This window comes from Carassius auratus, chromosome 36 (assembly GCF_003368295.1).
Source record: "Carassius auratus strain Wakin chromosome 36, ASM336829v1, whole genome shotgun sequence".
Taxonomy (NCBI): Eukaryota; Metazoa; Chordata; class Actinopteri; order Cypriniformes; family Cyprinidae; genus Carassius; species Carassius auratus.
Window position 1 is genome coordinate 9,493,643 of NC_039278.1, and position 20,897 is coordinate 9,514,539.

A 20,897-nucleotide genomic window follows, 5' to 3' on the forward strand; every position below is an offset into this window, starting at 1 on the left:
ATTAATCCCGTTGCTGGAAGACTTGGGTCACGTTCAAAAACATCAACTTCTATCATCATTCTAGATGTTTGAAAGCATAGCACATTACAAATGTAAAAGCTGAACTGGTTGGCTCCAGGTGTGTGTGGTAGCATGGTGCAGAATTTGCTTGCGTTATCATATTGTGAGTTAAAGGAGCGCCTTGCCATGTTAAGCTTATCATGCATGACACAGAGGTTAACTGCACCTTACGTTAGCACTACACTTGTGGAGTTTCCATACATCCAATAACTTTTTATCCATTGATTTATGCCCAGGCTTTTTCCAGTCAGCTAAAATACATCCATTAGCTTTTTGTCTGTTAATGTCCATAAAACTTGAATTAACCATTTAACGGTAAGCTTGTATGTTGCAATTTGGACTAGTTTAGATGTAGACGAGTGTTATGTCTCGTTTAGGGAAATGGCAGCCACACTTTTACCAGAATCTAAATATTCCAGATTCTCTTTCTGTTGAGACACATTTGAGAGCACCTCCTTCTCTCCCCTCCTTTGTTTAAGTGTCTACAGAGTGATTGATGACTCATCTGTGAATTCTGTACAGCTGGTAAGAGTTTGGAGATCTGGAAAAGACGTAAAAAAAGAGTGATAGAAAGGGGAGGGGTGAGAGAATTGGAGAGTAACCGGCGTTATAGAGCACCCCAGCACATTTGGCCTGGAGACTAAAATCACCATTTAACATTCTGTAGAAGTGTTACTGACGAGCTAGCCTTTAACCCCATAGCGCATACAGTTTCCAGAGGTTTTATGGCATTATACATGAATGTGTGGGCGTATAGGTTGATATGTATATTCTGTTGAGCCAGCATTTAATCTTTGTTGTGAACTGGAATATTAATGCAAATTCACAGCTCTTTCTTATTTCTGTATTTTCCTCTGTTTTTGTTTTCTTTGATATCTCTTTTTAATTTTAGTTAAAATTTGGTAACATTGTTTTTGTCATTTTTTTTTTATTACTATTATTTTTGAAATATGTCCTTTTTTTATAATTATTGACTGTATAAAGACTGAATTTAATGCTACTATATTTAGTCACAATTGGGTCTGTGTGAATGTGTATATAATTTTCTTTTAATATATTTCTGTTTTTATTTGGATGAACGGCACACACACACACACACACATATAATGTGTGTTTGAATATTCCCTGGTATGTACATATGTAAATATGTAAATTTGACTTTGCTGGTCATAAATTAAATGAGATATATTCTTTATTCAGTATGTTGAATACACTGCTGAAGTTCACCACTCTGATGTTTGTGGCTTTATTTATTTTTTTTAAACCAGTTATATTCTGTTAAGATAATAAACCGTATACAGGATAACTCTGTAATCTATCTAACAATCACTTGTTCTGTTAACTTTAAGTTTTTTAAGAAGTTTTCATGAGCTGGTCTGTATTTTCACTCCCTGTCTAAACTCTGGCTTTTCATTATATGATTAAAAATTATCAGTTGAAACAAATGTGCGTATAATCAAGTGTGATCGTTTTGGACTTTTTCCTGGCATCTGTGGTTCTAGTTCTTTCTCAGCCCAAGTTTAGAAGAGACCCTTTTCTTACCAGCTCCTGGGCCCAATTTCTGTCATTTACTTGTCTTTAAAATGGGTCTGCTTCCTGATGATCTTTATCTCACGATCTTCAGTCTAGATTTGATACTCTCGCTCCCTTTTCTGTGCTTTGGACTACCTGTAAGAGCTCCTGGCTTCACTATCAGTGGGGTTGCTGGGTTGTAAATGGTCTTTATGGCAGGAAACCGAGAGAAAGGAGCACAAGCTGTGCATCTTTTGGAGAAGCAAGTGTCTGTCTGGTCTCTCGCTCTCTCCATCACTCAGTCCTGTGACAGAAAAGTTATTCTTTGACTAGTTTATGGCCCTCTGAAACAGGGAGCATTAAAGATGCTTCTGTCTTCCAGCTGCATCACAAAGCCCCATCATTGACATCATTTCACACTTCCAAAGACCAAAGTTCACACTCCACTTATCAGTGATAAAGATAGACAGATAAAGGTCGTCTATTTGCCGTTTTTATTCACGATTATGGCCCTTGAGGGAGAAGCTGATATAATAGAGATATTTTTATTGTTAATATAACTGGCGACAACTATAGCGTTGATATTATTTTCAATACCTTATTGAACCAGCATGTCAGAGTTTGGTGTTGACAAATCAACAGATCCATTGTTTACTCTCGTTGTTTACTCTCAAAGCAATGCAACCAAAATGAAATGCAATATTTGAGAATGTATTATCATTCTGGCCTAAAAAGCCACACTATTCTGTATGTTATTGTCAATTTGTTAGTACTCGTTGATTTTTTTTTGGGGGGGGGGGGTTCTCCCTCTGGTCATTTTTCTAAATGACTTTGACCTTTGTTAGGTGTGAATGTTCTCTTACCCTGGTTTCCTGGCAAAGGAAGCTGTTGGCCGTTCACCTTCATGTTTCATGGAAACTTTCATAAAAAGAGACATCATTGGCTGTTAAGAGTTGAAGTTGTATTTACTAGCCTGTACTAGCATGATTAGGTTGGAAGTCATTATTGTCTGCATGGTTATAAAATGGTAGAAGTGTTTAAGCTTTGTGTTCTCAAAGTGAAGTGGGTACAGGTATCTGAGCTGATTTGAGAGCAGATAAAGGATGATTGGATAATTCTTGAAAATAGTGTATTATTTATTTACAGAGGATAGCAGGAAAAGCATTTTGCAATCATCTTTCCTTAAAGTGAATTTCCACTGCGCTGACTAGTTTCTTAGCAATCCAAAAGAGTGTTTCTGGTTTCCTTTAAGGGGGCGCTAGCAATTTTGAGGTGCACTAGGGATGGACATTTTTCAATAATTTGGGGCTCATAAAAAAAAAAACATTATATGAGGAGTCATTTTTTCATAAAATTTTTGTCACCTTTTCTGAACATTCTTATGATTAGGCATTATACACAACAATGTTCTACAATAATACTACATTATATCTCGAGGTTTTTTTTTTGTTGAAAAAAAAAAAAAATTCAGTATGAGCTTGAGGTCGAATCAGGCAATCAAAGGAAGTGTTGAAAGGACCCGAAGGGACTCTCTGAGAAAGAGGAGAGGCATTTGTTTAGTTCAGAGTAAAGACCCCAGTGGGTTTGGGAATTGTTTGAATCATAATAGACATAAAGCAAATAGTTTAAGACTACAAAACTCGATCATATCACATTATTACCTATTTCCATTATACAGTATTTACACATACAGTCCTGTTTAATTACTTGATTTAAATATGCCACTTTATATTTAATATGTGTATATGTGAATTTAAGCTTCATTTCAATCATTATAAAAATATATCTATATTTGCAATAAGTTTAAAATATTCAAACCTAGTTAGAGAAATCATTAAGGACCCCATGTCACTTGATGTTTTAATGTTCATCAAACAAATGCAGCCTTGGGTGAGGATAAAAAAAAATAATTTCAAAAACATGAAGAAAAATAATTTACTTGACCCTTAACTTTTGTATAGATTGCTTCAAAACCACTAGACGTGTATTTAGATCCATAAAACTCCAATAGTGGACTCTCAAAGCCACAAAAGTCTTAGACTTCCTCACTGGAGAACTAGAGCACTAGTTGCACCTGCTGAACGGTTACAATGGCTATGTGATTTATTCCCCAAAGGTCAGCCTGAAGGTGTGAAAGTTAGTGTTAGCTGATAAGATAAAGAGGCTTCAACAAAGTGAAGTGACTGAGAATCAAACACTGTGATTATATAGGCTAAACACTCTCATTTCCTTTTAAGATGGTGAGGCATAGGTCAGTTCTCCAAACAGCATGGAGACTGTCATGATCTAGTCTGAGCATTTTGTCTGATTGGCTGTTTAACAGTAAAGCATTAAAATTACTCTTAATACTTCCCGCCTCTTTATTAGCTCCACCCACTAATGACTGACAGAGCCGTTGACATGCACAATATATCTTTGTCCAGATCATTGTGAAATGGCTTAACCTGGTATTTGGTCTCCTTTTCAGCACTTAAAATTCTGTAGTGGAATCTAATACGAGTATTAGTCAGTAATCAGTGTGTGAAAGAAAAAGTAGTTGGTTACATTACTCAGGTTGGAAACGATTAAAGCAGATTAGCGACTAGCTTTCTACATGATGTACGTGATTTTCTCTGCAGCATTCGTGCCCTCTGGCGAGGCGTTTTTAAGAAAGCCTACAATTTTTCACTTTGCTTTGGTATAATTATGTAATTGCCTCATGGTACAGGACTGCAGTTTTGCTGTGTTCACCTGTCAGACGATTGCCTTGAGGGCAGCTCACCCTGTGTGATTATCTCCACACAAACACACACACATGGACACGAGCTACAGAAGCATTGTGACCGTTTCCCCTTTCAGACCAAGTAAAATGCAATAATAAATTGCTTTGCTAAAATGTATGAAATCGTTTAACACCGCTAAGTAGAACTCGATGTGTGTGCCATTGAATCTGTTAGAAGGAAGTGTCCGCCTGTAAAATTCGTTTAGAAAGCGGTTAGTTCCTGCAAACACAAAGTATTGACTCTCGGATTATATTCAACTCCCTGACTAAAGAAATACATATTGTGCTATGTTTAATACACTACCATTCGGTTTAGGGTCAGTAAGACCCTTATATTAAGCAGTGTAACTGTTTTTGTTATGATTGATAAGAAATATTTCTTGAGCACCAAATTCACTGAAGAATGATGTGACACTGTAGACTGGACTGCTGAAAATTCAGCTTTGCATCACAGGAATAAATTACGTTTTAAGATGTATTACAATAGAAAACAGTTATTCTAATTTATAATATTTCACATTATTACCATTTTTATTGTATTTTTGAATAACTAAATAGAAGCGAGTATGAGAGACAAAACATGGGGGAAAAATCGTACAAATCCCAAGCATTGAAGCTGTAATGTTTAAGAAGGTTGAAGTCAGAGTTTTGCCTAGTTATCCGTTTATGTGCTCCAGATATATTAAGTCTTGGTGATGAATTTTGGGAATTTTTCAAATCCAACCCACCTGCATAATTTCCTGATCTCATTCTTGCGGCCTAAAAATGATTAGTAAAAGTACTGTTAAGTACTCCTCTACAATATCGAATAAGTCAATGCATCCCTTTTTAAACCAATTTCTCTAACTATAAACGATGCAAAATGATGCAGCCCATCAAAAAAGAAAATCTGGCCATGCAGTAGCTGAGGAGCGAAGGAAGAAACCACAGAGCTGACAGGAGCTTTATAGATCACAGCGCCATCAATCTCTGACATTTCAGCAGGGAGAGCAGGAGTCCAGCGCTCTGCCAAGCCCAGTCTGAAGCCCTTGGATGACTGCTCGCCTAAACCGCGCTGAAATGATGACGTCCTGCTAAAGGGAGGCTGTTGATGTCCCTGATTTATGGGCCATAAGTGTCGATACGACACGTTTCAGTGATGAACTGGACTGATTGACTGTCCGTTGTGTTGTTGAAGGCTGCTGCTGGCACTTAAAATATAGTGAGGCGAGAGATTTATGCTGCTTTAATGGTTCTGCTCAGAGAGAAATGCAATTGTTTTCACATTACCACTTTTTACTGAAGGAGTACAGACTGTCGACTGTTGTGAGTGCCTGACTAAAACTGTTTTAAGAAATCTCTCTCTCCTCCCCCTCCCTCTCTCTATTCTCTCAGAAATCTGAGCCACAACAAGCTGGCGGCAGTCGATATGGACATCCTCTCCAATCTGCCGAACCTGAAAGAAGTGTGAGTAGAACAGCCCCATGTCCCCAGTCCAAACCTCCCGTAGATCTAACCAGCGTCAGCTGTAAATCTCTCCCGGCTTAATGAAATCAATTGGCATGCTAGCAACTTTTCCAGGGCTGTAACATAATGTTGTTGTTGGCCTTTAACCTTAAGGCCAATGTTTGTTTTCAGGACAACAATGTTTTTGATCTTGATTCGGCTTTATTCATTTCAAATCTTCAGTTATATATTAAGACAGATCTGAGATCAGCATAAAATCCTGTTTCTAAGTAGGAGCGCTGGTTAATGTTTCGGGTAAAACCCCCTTCTAAATTCAGCTTGAAAATATTCCCACAAGTGAAGCCCCATAGAGAGAGGCAATTGAATGAAGTACATTAAATGGTGTAATAATGTTAATTACAGCCATTAGCCACAAACGGTCATAAATCATTTTAAAGTGTGCTGTTAGTGCCATTGGATATTTAAGGACTTTTGATGGTGGCTATTGTCCTGAAAGTGGCACAGATTGGGAATAAAGAGGTTTGCTTTTATAAGCGCCTTCCATCATCACCCGACACCAGCCACTAACCTGCGCTGTAAATATTTAATACATCGAGGGACTGTGTCTGGCCCTCAGCCAGACAGGCCTACCTTCCCTTTCTCTCTCTCTTTTGGTAGTAAAAAAAATAATATATATATATATATATATATATATATATATATATATATATATATATATATATATATATATATATATATAATGTGTGTAGATATGTGGATATGTGTATAAATTCAGTATGGTTTTCTAAAGATATATTCATCATAAAACATTAAACATATGTTATTTTTAATATATCTAATTGATTTTATTCATATATTTATTGTAAAATACATTACATACATTTTCAAAAAAAAAAAATTAAATATATTATTTCCAATATGAGATCTATATTAGGTCACTGTCTAAACTGTGTGTGTCTGTTTTTTTGATTGACAGGAGGCTTGACCACAATGAACTGACATCCATCCCTTCATTTGGAGACGCAGCAGCAACAGTCGTTACACTCTCTTTGTAAGTGAAACGTCAGTGTGTGTGCTGTGTTGATGGCTGCTGCTGAGGTGGAACTTTCTGTTCATGACACAGATTACTGTTTGCATGGTGTGGGCAGTCAGGAACATTTCAGTTTAAGCAGTTCATGTTGTGAAATCAAAATTTTTGTGGTTATTAATTCAGCAAAACTGCACGCCTAAAATTTCCCACCTCTAGTAGACAGTGTTTAGTGTTGCTGGCTGTAGTAGTGAAACTCAGACTGGTGGGACTGCCTTTACTAGCATTACCCTGGAGAATTTCTCCCTGTATTTGTTTGTTTAATCCCATTCCTTCCTTGGCATCCAGGTACACAGTTATGGTTTGTGAATATGAGTTTTCAGAGTATTATATAGTAAGAAGGCTAGATTTGCACTAGCTGCAAATATCAGTACTGAATGTCAGGTTTAAATTGTACTATTAAAGGAGAAATCAACATATCCCCCCTAGAAAAGTACAACTTCTACTTTACGTTTATGTTGTTGTTTTAAATAATGCTTGGTTATAGACTTGTTTCAGAACACCAGTTTGCCTGTATCTCCTACACACCGACTGATAGCACAGCAGTAATCTGTCTTCTGCATAGATAAAGTTCCCATCTGTAATGTATCTCTCCACTACCAAATGTGTCGTTCATTTGAGCCGTAAGTGATCTGTGTCTTTATAGCGGGCAGTTGTGCTGTCATGGTGTGACCTCATTGATTTACAGTTAATCACCGTCTCCCAGAAATGATGAAAAACCCGATGACTGCTCCGTTCACTTCACAGGATTCAAACATTTGATATAACACTGCTGAGCTGTGCTCGGAAGATATCGGGAAAGGTTGGAATGATGATCAGAGAATTTAGGACCAAATGGAAGTGCTTCTTTTTTTGGCCTTGGTTCGAGGCCTGTCTCTATGGAAGGCTGCCACATATCAGGAAGGGCTCATCTTTTTTGAGCCGCACAGCTGAATGCAGTAGAACGCCCAGCTGTAGCTGTCAGTCAAGCAGTTTACTGTAAAAAAAAATGGGGGAGGGGTCAATCGTAAGGGGGCGAGATGGATGGTCACCTATAGAGGAAGAGAAAGGGGTAGGAACAGAAAGAGCGAGAGGTCTTGGTTTCCACCTGTGAGGAACACCTCATTCTGCTCCTGCTTGTGACTCTTGTTCAAAATGCCGCTCCGCTCATGGAATTCCTCCCTCAGAGTTCACCAGCTGGAATTCTGTCGGACAGCAGGTCCCTGTGATATGGCCACAGAGCCGGCACTAAAATACAGCTGCGTCTGTCACCAACACCAAACTTCTCAATGCCCTGCTTTATTTGAACTGAACACGACATTTAAACAGTATCTTTGTCTTTCCCTCTCTCTCTACTGAAGTATTTAAACAGCTTGCCGTTCCACTGATTTTAATCCTTTCCTTTGACTGTTGACAGTCATATTCTCACAGTGTGCTGTGCGACATAGGGTCTCACTCTTCATTGTTATGGCAGTGCAAGCCATATAATACAAATGCGCATTGAAATATAGCTCTAGTGCATTATGATTGTCAGCTGTTGGGGAGTGTTTGACAAATGTTACACTTGCTAGTTGTGTGAGTTGTATGGTTCTATGGACATGTATCTTAATATTTTCATCTGTTTGCCATTTTTTATGTCATATATTAAAATGGCTAAGACTTTTTTTGTTTGTAATTAAAACCAATGTTTTACTAAATTAGTCATTTTTGCTTATTAAATGTTAAAGGCAAGTAGTTATTTAAATTAGCTACATTTTAGTTGAAAGTTGTTAGTCTGTTTAGGAAATGTATTAGCCAAATAGAAAGAGCAGTAAAATCACTGATATATTAACAATGTTGGTTAATTTATGTTGCCAAGTGTAATATTCTAAAACATAAGTTGGCAAAAAATTTTAATCCCTTATAGGTCTTTTGCTGCTTTATGAAGCCACCAATAACCAATTGTTTGGCGTCTTTGGCTAATATTATGGTTGTGCAAACCTGCTTATTTTAGATTATTTACATTTGTCCAGTAGTACGCTTTGCTAAGAATTCGTTTGGACAACTTCAGAGGCGATTTTCTAAATACCGTATTTTCTGGACTGTAAGTCGAACTTTTTTTCATAGATTGGCTGGTCCTGTGACTTATAGTCAGGTGCGACTTATTTATCAAAATTAATTTGACATGAACCGAGAGAAATGAACCAAGAGAAAACATTACCGTCTACAGCCGCGAGAGGGCGCTCTATGTTGCACAGTGTAGCCTACACTGAGTAACATAGAGCGCCCTCTTGCGGCTGTAGACGGTAATGTTTTCTCTTGGTTCTAAATAAATGCGATTTATAGTCCAGTGCGATTTATATGTTTATTTCCTTATCAAGACATATTTTTAGACTGATTTGACTTATACTTAGGTGCGACTTATAGTCCGAAAAATACAGTATTTAGATTTTCTTTGCATACTCAGATTCCAGATTTTAAAATAGTTTCTTGACCAAATATGGTCCGATCCTTATAATCCATACATCAATGGAAAGCGTATTTATTCAGCTTTCAGATGATGTATAAATCTCAATTTCGAAAAATTGACACTTAAGACTGGTATTGTGGTCCAGGGTCACATATTTGAATCGATTTTCAACCAAAGTAGATAAGACAATCAATGCTGCCTAAAGAACCGAAAATGCTAATCCTCAATGCGGTGCAGCTTTGGTGGATTAACTGGCTAAGATATTAGGCTCCCGCGATCACTCTTTGACTACAACAACAACTAATTCCGACACTGGTCTAAAACCCAGCAGTAGAATCTCAGTTTAACTCAAACAAGTGTTAGAAAAACAGCTAAACCACATGCAAGGATGTGGTAAACTATATTTTGTAAAGGATCCTTTTGGCATTGGCTCTGTTTTAGGATCTGCTGTAACCCAGATGGAGTAAGTCCAAGATAAATCCTAGATCTGATCCAGATCCCAACAGTACCATTTTAAAATATTTTATGTTTTCATGGCCAATGCATGAGTGTGGGCCGCTTCTCTTGTTAACGTCAGCATGTTTTTTTTGCCTGGTGAAGGTCACCAGCTGCTGACCTGCTACTCAGTGGAGTCTCAGTGCTCTGTTAGTCACAGGAACATCCTGTAGGGCAGTGAGAACAGCACTCGTGCTAATCCATACCCTCTCTGTTTATTCAGGTGAGACAGTGGGGTTAGTCCCTCCTTTTCTCTGTCCTTCCATCACTCTCTCTCGCTTTGTCTTCTGTCCTTCCATTCTTTTTTCCCACTTAGTCTTCTGTCCTTCCATTCTTTTTTCCCCACTTCTCACAATTCCCATCCAGAATTCTATTTAAACGGTCAACCCAGGGAGCATCTGCATGTCAGCCGGGTCCCGTCTTTACTGGGAAAGGCCCCGCTGGTTCCTCAGGCTCCCACAGAGTACCTGCCAGCAGACAGCCAAAGCAGAAATCCCCTCTTGGTCTCAGCGGACTATGTGTTTACTGTGAGATTTGCGCAGAATTGGGAATCCGAATGAGGAGACTTTGTTGTTCCAGCACGGACTCGTTATTGCTGTATGGGCCTGTTGGCCTGGGCTTTGTAGGGTTTCATCTAGCATTGATCATAGTACAGGTGCTGGAGTGGTAGGCATGACCAGCAGAGGATGTCTCAAAAGATCTCTTGTAGGGCTGAAATGATTAGTCGAGATTATCGACCACGTGGACAATAAAAAAAGAAATGCTGACAAATACTTTTGTTGTCAAGTAGTTATTTGAACTCATGACCTAATGTAAGAGCCTGCAATAATGCAGTTTGACCAGTGTGGCGCTGTAGCGCAAGGATGCAGTTCAAGAGAAGACGACAGCGCTTCAGTTCCGAATAAACTTAATGGCGTTTGGATGAATATGTTAATATATGCTGTACGCTTTCCTCTTAATAACAAAATGAAAACAACAAAATCTAACCGCAGTGTGAAAGCAGCACTTAAGAACACATTTGATTACAGCATTGTGGATGTTTCCACAAACTCTGAAGTTCGGCACTCCAGTAAAGTCCAGTCACGTCACGTTTATTTATATAACAGTACTTTATGCAGTAGATAGCCTTAAATCAAGCAGCTTTACAGAAGTAAACATGAAAAACCAGAGTCAGTGTCGCTTTCAGTTAGAATTATAACTTGATTTTCTGTTATAAAGCAGCTCTTTAGTGTGGAGCTATCTAATGATAAAATCTTTTGATTAGTGGGGGTTTTGGTTTGATCTAGCTCAGGACTGTTTTGATTATCATAACCCTATAAGGTATTTTGAGAGAGATTACGTTGTGAATAAAATAGTTTATCCAAAAATAAAACGTCCTGTTACTAATAATCTAATTTGATCATTCAAATAATCACTAGATTAATCGATTATCGAAATAATCATTCGTTACAGACCTAATCTCTCGATGAGGAACTCTTTATGAATATCTTATATGGAGAGTTTTGGATTCTGACGTTCACTTGACACGTTGTATCCTTGCAAAAAAAGTAGACTGGTACGATTATATAGAAATGGCACCAGATAGTAATACCAGGATACACTGATATATAGTGTTGTATTGAATGAACCGTATTCAAATCCCATGGTATTTACCCCAAAGCTTTCATCAAGCATTCATCTTATGCAATGTCATTTCCTAACTCCCACTAGTTCTTGTTGAGTAGCACGTTCATTGGAAAAGGACTTTTTTTTTTCTTTAGTACTGTCCACTTCTCCATTGGAGGGATGGCTTACTCTGAAACTACCCCAAAACAAATTCTAGATGTGGAGAGCCTTGACCTCGCCATTCCTTCTGTGGCCGACAAAAACAAGTGTTATTCTTCAAATCAGCTGCTTTCGCATGCCTTAACTCTGAAGAGAAATAAGAAGCAAAGGGGAAAGGACAGAGATCCAAAGCCCCCATGAGAGAAAAATGTTATTTGATTTGCCTTTACTCGTTTAAATTCTCACCCCAAAACTGATGTGACTAAACATAAAAATAAATAAATAAATTAATATTTTGCTGTTAATTTTCAAACCAAGCCCTGTGTGATAATTTCAATCTTTGAAAAAGGTTGGGTGACAATATTGAGAAAAGTATGAAATATTCGCAAACAAAACAAAAGTGTTAGTCAAATTCACAATCCAATCAGAATCTAATGGCGTAATTTTTTAACGTTTGAAAAAGGGTTTTACACTTTTGTGTGACTAAATGAAAATAACATAAAATATTCCCAAAAATAACAGTTTTCACTGAATCCAAATCAAATACAGAATTCTTTACATTTAAATAAAGCTGATTTGTTACACTTTTGCGTGACTAAAGTATAACATATGCTAAAGTATAAGCGAAACTAAATACTAAAATATTTGCAAACATTAGAAGAAAAAAAATGCACTTCAAAACTGTGAAAAAAATTTACTTGGTGTGAAAAATTTTGTTTCAAAGTTGAAATAAAGTGGGATGTAGCTGTCTTTTCTCTGGAAAACTGAATTACGATGAAAGCTTTTTATTAACACCCAAAATGTATTTGTAAATGTCCTATTATATTTAGTCTGTTGTTAATCTCTTCTTCTGCATCCAAAACTATGTACAGAAACCTATAGATGCAGGTTTAGATGAATCTTTCATCTGACGGATATTTGTCACCATAGCTGGGTTTTTGTTTGGGATTCCAGGCCTTTATGTGTTTGTACGTCTGCATGTGTGTGTTGACAAATCAAGTGACCGCATCAAGCCACAGTCTCTTCTGAAGGCATGTGTGGAAACAAGCCTCCATTGGGCTTCAAAGCCCTATTGACACATTCTCTCTGAAAGAGCCTCATGTGGTTCGAGCAGCCAGCCGCCTATCAGTGCAGAGATGTCGATCAACATATGGTTTCACATAGTTGCCTATACACTAATGAACCGAAAAAACACTGCGACAACATGACTTGTAAGTCTAGAATTACTAAGAGATCAAATCTACTTCTTAGTCTTTGTCAGGATGTTCAGTTTGGTTGCCTGAACTGTGTATTAAACAATAAATGAGTCTGGCATCTGTCCAGAGAGTCATGTGAAACCATATTAAACGCTTTGTGAAGGTTTGTACAGTGGTGTATAGAGTTAGTTATAATAGATGTGTTCTTTTTTCCTTCTAGGCACCATAATAAAATTCGCAGACTGGATGGGAAGCTGCTGCAGAACTTCACTGCTCTGGAGACTCTAGATCTGAGTAATAATGACATCACAGAGCTGAGAGAGCACTGCTTCCCTCCGGGGTTACAAATCAAGGACCTGTAAGAAGACCTCGTTCTCTTTCTTTCAAATAGATTTAACTGTGAACATCTGTTTTTTTCATGTAACACTGTATTCTTTCAAAATCTGAAGCATGATATTTCATGTCTGTAGGCATCTGAGCAGTAATAAGATTGTTCATCTGGAGCTCGGGGCATTTAAAAATCTCGCCGGCAGTCTGCAGATCCTCAAACTGAACCGGAACCGACTGACCCACCTTCCTGTTAAAGGCCTGGAGCTGCCCAAGCTCACACAACTGTGAGTGCACTACACTCCACTGTATATATAAAAGTTTAGGGTCAGTATGATGTATTTATTTATTATTTTAAACAAATGTAGATTTTTTTTTCAGCAAGGAATCAATAAATTAATCAAGTGACAATGAGAACTTTTAGAATGTTCCAAAAAGTTATTTCATACAAGTGCTATTCTTTTCAACTTCATTCAAATAATCCTAAAAAAAAGACGTATCCACAAAAATATTAAGCAGCACTTTTTTTTTTTTCAAAATGGATAATAGTAAGAAATATTTCTTGAAATATTAAAATCATTATATTAGGATAATTTCTGAATTATCATGCGACACTGAAGAATGAAAATTCAGCTATGAATTTACAGGCATAATAAATTCGACTTTTACGTATATGAAAATGTATTTGTGTATTTTTTATATATATAAATTATTTAATATTTAAGTATATGAATATTTTAATAGTGTAATAATATTTCACAATATTACTGACATTTTTCTACTTACCCCAAACTTTTGAATGGTACTAGTGTACATCATGTGTTATTATTAGCAGAGGTGTTTCAATTAATCTTTTCTTATGCGACACAACACTAGACCTGTATACTGCAACTGTTTACAATTTGGTTGTATTAGTATAAATACATTTGTCCAATTTATTATGGGTAGAAATACTACTTTTAACTTACAAGTATTTGAGTAGTTTAAACTATATTTTATTATTCAGCAGCTTTGGAAACTACAGTTTATATTACCTTCTCCGACACTGGCTTACATTAAAGGTTATCCGCATTCAGGATCAGAGAACCATTAGTCATCATCAGAGCAGATCTATGGATCGATCTGTACCTAAGCTCTTTGTTTCTGCTCATATCAGACTTCCATCAAAAATGTGCTTCGTTCTTCAGGTGGACAAAGTGATATTAAATCTTTGTATGCATGTGAATCCTTGTATACAACATAATCTCATATTAAACCTCTCTCACACATGTGCACACCTGGAGCACATTTCAGCAACCACAAAGCCACAGCTATGTTGCTGAGTGAGAGAGATAGATTAGGGATCAGAGCCACTTTATTTGAACTGATGGTCAGCTGTACCTGCTGTGTCTTTATAATACTGCACTCAAAAAACAAAAACAATAAAAAAAATCAGTGATTGTCATTATAAGAACCATTTTAGGTTCAGTTTCAGTTAACAGTTCTTACTAGAACCATTTTTCTCAGTTTGAAGAACATTTGAATAATCTTAAGAACATTTTTCTACCTTGAAAAACCTTTTTGTGCAATGGCCAGGTTCTATGGATGTTAAATGTTTTTACCATGGATGCCAATAAAGAACCGTTATTATTACTTGTGTATGTCTTCACATTATCATGCATCATTTCTTCAAACACTTGAACCTTTTTGTCAATTGTGGGTTTTGCAGGGAGCTGAGCAGGAACAAGTTGCGGTTGATTGAGGGACTCACCTTCCAAGGTTTGAGCAGTTTAGAAGTTCTCAAGCTTCAGAGAAACAACATCAGCGAGTTGACGGATGGGGCGTTCTGGGGTCTGGCCCGGATGAGGGTTCTGTAAGTCCAAACCTTCATTACCACAGCCAAAAAAAATAAAAAAATAATAATAATTATGAACATTTCTCACAATAGATCATTTATATTACATATATATATCAAATCGCATCCACCACATTGCTCATGATGAGAGTGAACACTTTTGTTTGTCATCTATAGGCACCTGGACTATAACAGTCTGCAGGAGGTGAACAGCGGCTCTCTGTACGGTCTGGAGTCGCTCCAGCAGCTCTATCTCTCCAACAACTCCATCTCTAACTTTAACCCTGAGGGCTGGGGCTTCTGTGAGAGGCTCCGAGAACTGTGAGACATCACTCTCCTTATCAGTCTCCTCCTCCTCTTCCTCCCCATTCTTCTTTAGAAATAAATACTTACATGGATTTTATTGTTTAATAGAATAATCTAGTTTTACTTAGCCTAAGTACCTGTTTGTTCTTTAAACTAGGGATGGGCATTTTTCAGAAATATTGCATTTGAATAATTGAGCTCATAAAAAAAAAAAAAAAAAAGAATATTCTGTACCTTGCGAGCGTTAGAGAGGAGTTTTGGTTGCTGTGATACACAATAGCCACCAACGTAATGTGGCAGACGCATCACGAAATGAAATGTTGCATGGATTATTTTTTTAAATAATGCATGCAACATTACATATATCAATATTAACTCCATTGTCGTTCAGTTGTAGTACAAGTAGGATGTGACAGTTGGTCGGTGTGGTATTTGCCCCGCCCCTCCTTCACTGTGATTGGATGGCTGAATGTGAATGCAGTGTTGTGCTGCTTATTTTTCGAATAGTTATTGCAGATTTTGCAGATTGCAGACTATTTGTGCACACCCCTACTTCAAACAACATCTTGCTTGCCCCAAGCTTTTAAACGGTAGTGTATCTAACATAAAATAGAATTCAGTAAAAAAATATTCAAGAGGATTTCATCTCGGTAATTGTTCAAATGTGAAACCTGGTAAAGAATTAATCACACCCAATCTTTACATTACACCGAAGAATTTTCCACAGTATTACCTACTGCACTAAACACACAGCACTCCTCGTCTTTCTGTAGATAAGCTCTGTTTATCCCCAATGATGCACTGGATTGGCAGCGCTTAGGAGCTCAGCCACATTTTCACTCATCTCTCCTGATGCTAGTAAAAGAAAACAGCGTAATCCTCCGTGTGCGTATAAGTGTTACACAGAGATCTGTACCTGAGTGAAAGTGATCTTATCTGGGTGAATGTGTGTATACACTGTCCTCCCTGTACGCGGTATCTTCCTCTAGCTAACACTTCTCCGTTGTTGGGGTTACAAGGCTTTATTGGTAGGACATGTTGACTGTGTATTGGTTTAATTGGTAGGACAGTATCAGCTGAGTGGTCAGCCGTGATTTTGCAGATAGGTTTATGACAAGGCTGTTATTGCATTCTGGAGAAGACGGCCTGATGGGACGTCAGGTTATTGTGATCAACTAAATTCTGGATTCTGACGAAGCTACCGATTGCAAAACCTAAATGCAGTTGTTGTTTGTTTTTCTTTTTTCTAAGGAATTTGTCCTATAATAACCTGACGAAGATGTCCGAGGGTGGATTTGCCAAACTGGTGAACCTGATCTCGCTGCGTTTGGGACACAATTCCATCAGTCACATCACGGAGGGAGCGTTTAGAGGCCTTAGTTCCCTACGAACACTGTAAGTTTCCACACTGTGAGAAATTCGCTTGGATTTAGAATAAGACTAAGCCTGCATGTGAAGAACACTTGATGGTGTCAAAGCTGTGGCACAGTGATTCGAGAGTCCACATGCATGAACCAACATGAACCAGGTTCAAGTCCATTCTCACAAAAACAGTAAAAATATATACATACATAATACATAATAAAAATAGATAAATAGTAAAATAAAAATTATTTAAAAAAATGCCAATGGCAGAATGTGTTGTACAACCAACACAAGAAATGCACATTTTCTTTGTAAACAGCTGCAATTGTGAAGGCCTCTGTTTTCTTTTGTTCCATCTTTCCTTTGTGTCTTACTTGCTTGATTTCCTCTATATCGTTCTCTTTCTCTCCCTCACTTGCTTTCTCGCTCTTATCCGAGCCAGTTCTAATCTAATCATGGCCTTAGTGCCTTACTGGGGCTCCTGTTGAAAAGAAGCAGGGGAGGTTTTAATTGGTACGTGCTTCTGGCCGGGCGAGAGGAGCCCTGGTCGGGTGTGAAAGACCAGAACCGAACCGTCTTTGAGCTGAGGGGGTGGGGGCCTCCAGCACTACTGTCATTAACAAGCCAGGGTCCATTCACAAGCAGCCAGCCAGAAAGAATAGGAAATTGGCAGCCGAGGCCAGGCATGGAGGGAAAGTAACAGAAAGAGCCAAGGGGGCGGTTGTTGGCCTGGAGGGAACGGGGACAATCCCTCCACCCTCTCACCTCAAAAAGCCATCTTTTTAATGGTATAGAAACAAAGGGACCCCATGCAAAAATGGCATTGGATGGTAATACGCAGTGTTATTTTAGAATAACCGTGTGTTCAAAACGTGGTTATTGTAATTAAAAGAACAGGCATGTCTTTCATGTTTAGAGATTTGCGTCAGAAAGTTAAGGCCATGTAGACAAGCATCCGGGCTTGTTCGTGACTTGTCTGAAGTTGTATTGTATGATGTGCCTATATGCCTTTACCTGCCAACACAGTTTTTGCATTGACGGATTCAAACGGCTGTCAGACTGAATGTGTGTGCAAACTGTGTGAAAGAGTTGCATTTGTGCAAGGCGCTTTCAGCTGTCATGCATTATTCATGCATTGGCCTGTGCGTTGTTGCACTCCTTAATGTCACAATTCACAAATAAAAGAATGTGCTTGGCTGGCAGAGGGCAAGAGGGTTGAGAGAGTGCAAGAAAGAGAGTGTTGTTGGACTTTCTTGTTTTCAACCAGGTGTCCAGGGCAGCTTTTGCCACTGCCGAACATCTGTCAGCGGTATATGGATGAGGAATTGACCCTCTGCTAAGCCTCACCTTTAAAACGTTACTGACCAGTCCCACCTCATTTTATTTACTGAAATGATTGGAAAAAACCACATATAAAGTAAAATATCAAAATTACATTTAAAATAGATCAACATTTGAAATAAAATTACAGTTCATTAAAAAAAAATTCATTCATTTATTATCTTAAGTGTTTTCCACAGACTTGCACTTTATGTGTGAAGCACTCTCCCTGGGGGAAATGTAAATATAAAACAGCAGGCTTATTGAAAGTGTAAATTAATTTTCTGCCAGCAGGAGGCGCTTTAAGAGCGGCAGAAATAGCGGTTTCTCCAGTAATGGCTTTATTCAAAGCAGCGCTGCGCTCATGAACAATACTTCATCAGGCATTATAGGAAAGATAAAATTAAAATGACTTCAAAACTTTTCTGAAGACGGTCCCTTCAAAAATTATGCATTCATATAAAAACACCTGTGCCATGTTTTGATTTTGAAACGTGCAGAGCTCATGTTTATTCAAAGAAAAAAGTCAAAGCCTTTTGGAAAATCTATTTGTGGCGGTTATTGTTGATATTGTGGTGGGTGCCACAAATAAATCAATGTATGGGAAACCCTGAATTTATATAAAATTCTAATTAAATAGGTAAATTAAATATGAAATAAATTAAAAGGTGCTTCATACAAAAGAATAAATAGCCTTTAAACTTATGAACAAATTTAAATTAACTCCAGTACATTTCTATGGGATGTTCTCTGCATTAGCAGCAATAACCAAGGTGGGTGGAGCTTAGCAAAGGGTCAGCTGTTCCATCCTCTGTCTTTCCTTCCTAATCTTTTTCTTCTTCTTTCTGCAGGGAGTTAGACCACAATGACATCTCCGGCACTATAGAGGACACCAATGGGGCCTTCACTGGCCTGGAAAACCTCCACAAGCTGTGAGTGTCACGCATTCACCTTTGTCTCTACCATCATCTTTACTTTAATTTTGGACATTCTTACATCATGTGCAGCCAAAAAAATTGACATCCCCAAAATCCTCCACATTTAACATCAAACTCTATAGCAAAAAAAAAAAAACTGGCCATGTCTATCCACCACAAATTTAGGTTTGAGTTTAAAAGTTGAGAAAAAGCAGGTAACCTCAACCCACACCTTACATTCAGTGCAGATTTGGGAAGGGAAGCGTCTTATAATTGACCGATAGTAGATGAGCTTTTGGCTTTGCTCTTGTGATGGAAACCGTGAGGGCGTAGAATGGGAGGCAGGCAGAGGAGGGGGCTACTTCAGACACATCAAACTTCCCGCTCTGTGCCTTTTGTTACGGGAGCAGAGGTTCACAAATTTGCGGATGCCTCCTGCTGATGCACATCCCTGCCAGAAATCCTATTCACCTATCCTGGGAATATGCAAGGGAGAATTAGGGAGTGATGTGCACAACATCAAAGTCTTTTCTGCTGTTTTGTTACCACAAGATGGGGATGGCTGCCGACTCTAGTTTTAGTAGATTATGGATCCATCAGATCCAGTTAGCATCTTAATGGTTTCTACTTGGAACCACAGATTGGTCGGAGGTTGGTATGGAAGCCCAGGGCTCAAGACTGCCAGGAGGGTGACCTGCAGATGGGTGGTTGCTTCAGAAATGGTGGAGGGGCTGGAGGAGATGAGTCTTGCAGGAGATGACAGATGCTGTCGCACACACACAGACCATCAGTCCGCTGGCAGACACGGCAGGGCCTGGGTTTTCAGGAATGATTCCCATAAGCACATCATGAATAAACTAGTTGATCCTCATGAAACTTTACTCTAGCAGTGAGACTTTTTATTATTATTATTATTATTATAATTTTTGACAATTAAATGAATGTTTAAATGTGGCTGTTTAAGATTATACATTTTGTTTTTTGCAAATGGCACAATATTTTTTGATGTCTAATTTTATACTTTATAAAACTATATAAAATGTTTATATAGATTGTGTGTGTTTTGGGACCATAGCAGCTGATAGTAATGGGTTTTTGAGAACACTTTACAACTAATATAGTTCACTATTAGTAACTTCAATAACAAAGTTAATATTGTTAAGGGTAATCTTGAGCAAAATGTAAAAAACTTTTCCATGCTGTAAATTGCAATATTGTGATTCCTAAATTCACTTGCGTTTAAAAATTATTTCATTTTTTATTAATTTAGACCAAAATAAATTATTGTATAGTTTTGTATAGATTTTTAACATTGGCCATTTATAGAATATTAGCCATAATGTGAAAATAATTACTAAATAATAATAATTAATCGATATCAGTTAAAATTTTAAAATCAGTTGACAATATTTTACTGATATAACATTGTTAAATTAAAAATGTAAAAACTATTTACAATGCAATATTACAATGTTGTGATGTCCAAACTCCCCTTTAGCATCCCTGATGGAGCCTGTTCCCCTTCACCTTCCCATGATGTGTGTGTGTGTGTGTGTGTGTATGCCTGCTTTTGAAGTGCGAGCAGGATTAGCCCCTACAAGGCGTTTTAACCAGAGCCTTGACAAGGCCACTTTTATTACTACACAAGCCATGCTGTCCTCCAGCCACTGAAGCACCTTTTTATGTGACCTGGAGCTCTGGGCTCTACCCTGTCATCGCTATTAAATTCTAATAAAGATAAAAGTAAGCTTTGAAGAGCTGCGCCGTCCCCTGATTCCTCACCCTCCTCCTAATCTCTACACCGTTTGGATTTCCAATCCCACAATCCCCCTCTCTTATCAGATTCAGCCCAACTAATGGTGCAATCTCTTTCTCTCTCTTTTTCCTCTCACCCTGCGTGTCTGGAAATGGCAGAACTCTGTTTGGAAACAAGATCAAGTCGGTGGCCAAGAAAGCCTTCTCGGGCCTGGAGGCTCTAGAGCACCTGTGAGTATCCCACAATGCTGTTTGACCTATATAGCAGTGGCTGCCAAAAGTAAATGCTTAAAGAGGGCTGCTAGCAATTTAATAGTGCCCGCT

General features: G+C 38.0%; 1 protein-coding gene across 2 annotated transcripts in view; it reads left to right on the plus strand.

Moving 5' to 3' along the window:
• Positions 1 to 20,897, plus strand: part of LOC113055173 (leucine-rich repeats and immunoglobulin-like domains protein 1) — a 35,312-nt gene that overhangs the window by 6,530 nt on the left and 7,885 nt on the right. For both annotated transcript variants that reach the window (XM_026221202.1, XM_026221203.1), the window contains exons 2-10: positions 5,708 to 5,779; positions 6,756 to 6,830; positions 12,970 to 13,107; positions 13,220 to 13,363; positions 14,785 to 14,928; positions 15,088 to 15,231; positions 16,468 to 16,611; positions 18,753 to 18,833; positions 20,733 to 20,804. In XM_026221202.1, the coding sequence (XP_026076987.1) occupies positions 5,708 to 5,779; positions 6,756 to 6,830; positions 12,970 to 13,107; positions 13,220 to 13,363; positions 14,785 to 14,928; positions 15,088 to 15,231; positions 16,468 to 16,611; positions 18,753 to 18,833; positions 20,733 to 20,804 (1,014 nt within the window). The remainder of the gene's footprint in view (positions 1 to 5,707; positions 5,780 to 6,755; positions 6,831 to 12,969; positions 13,108 to 13,219; positions 13,364 to 14,784; positions 14,929 to 15,087; positions 15,232 to 16,467; positions 16,612 to 18,752; positions 18,834 to 20,732; positions 20,805 to 20,897) is intronic.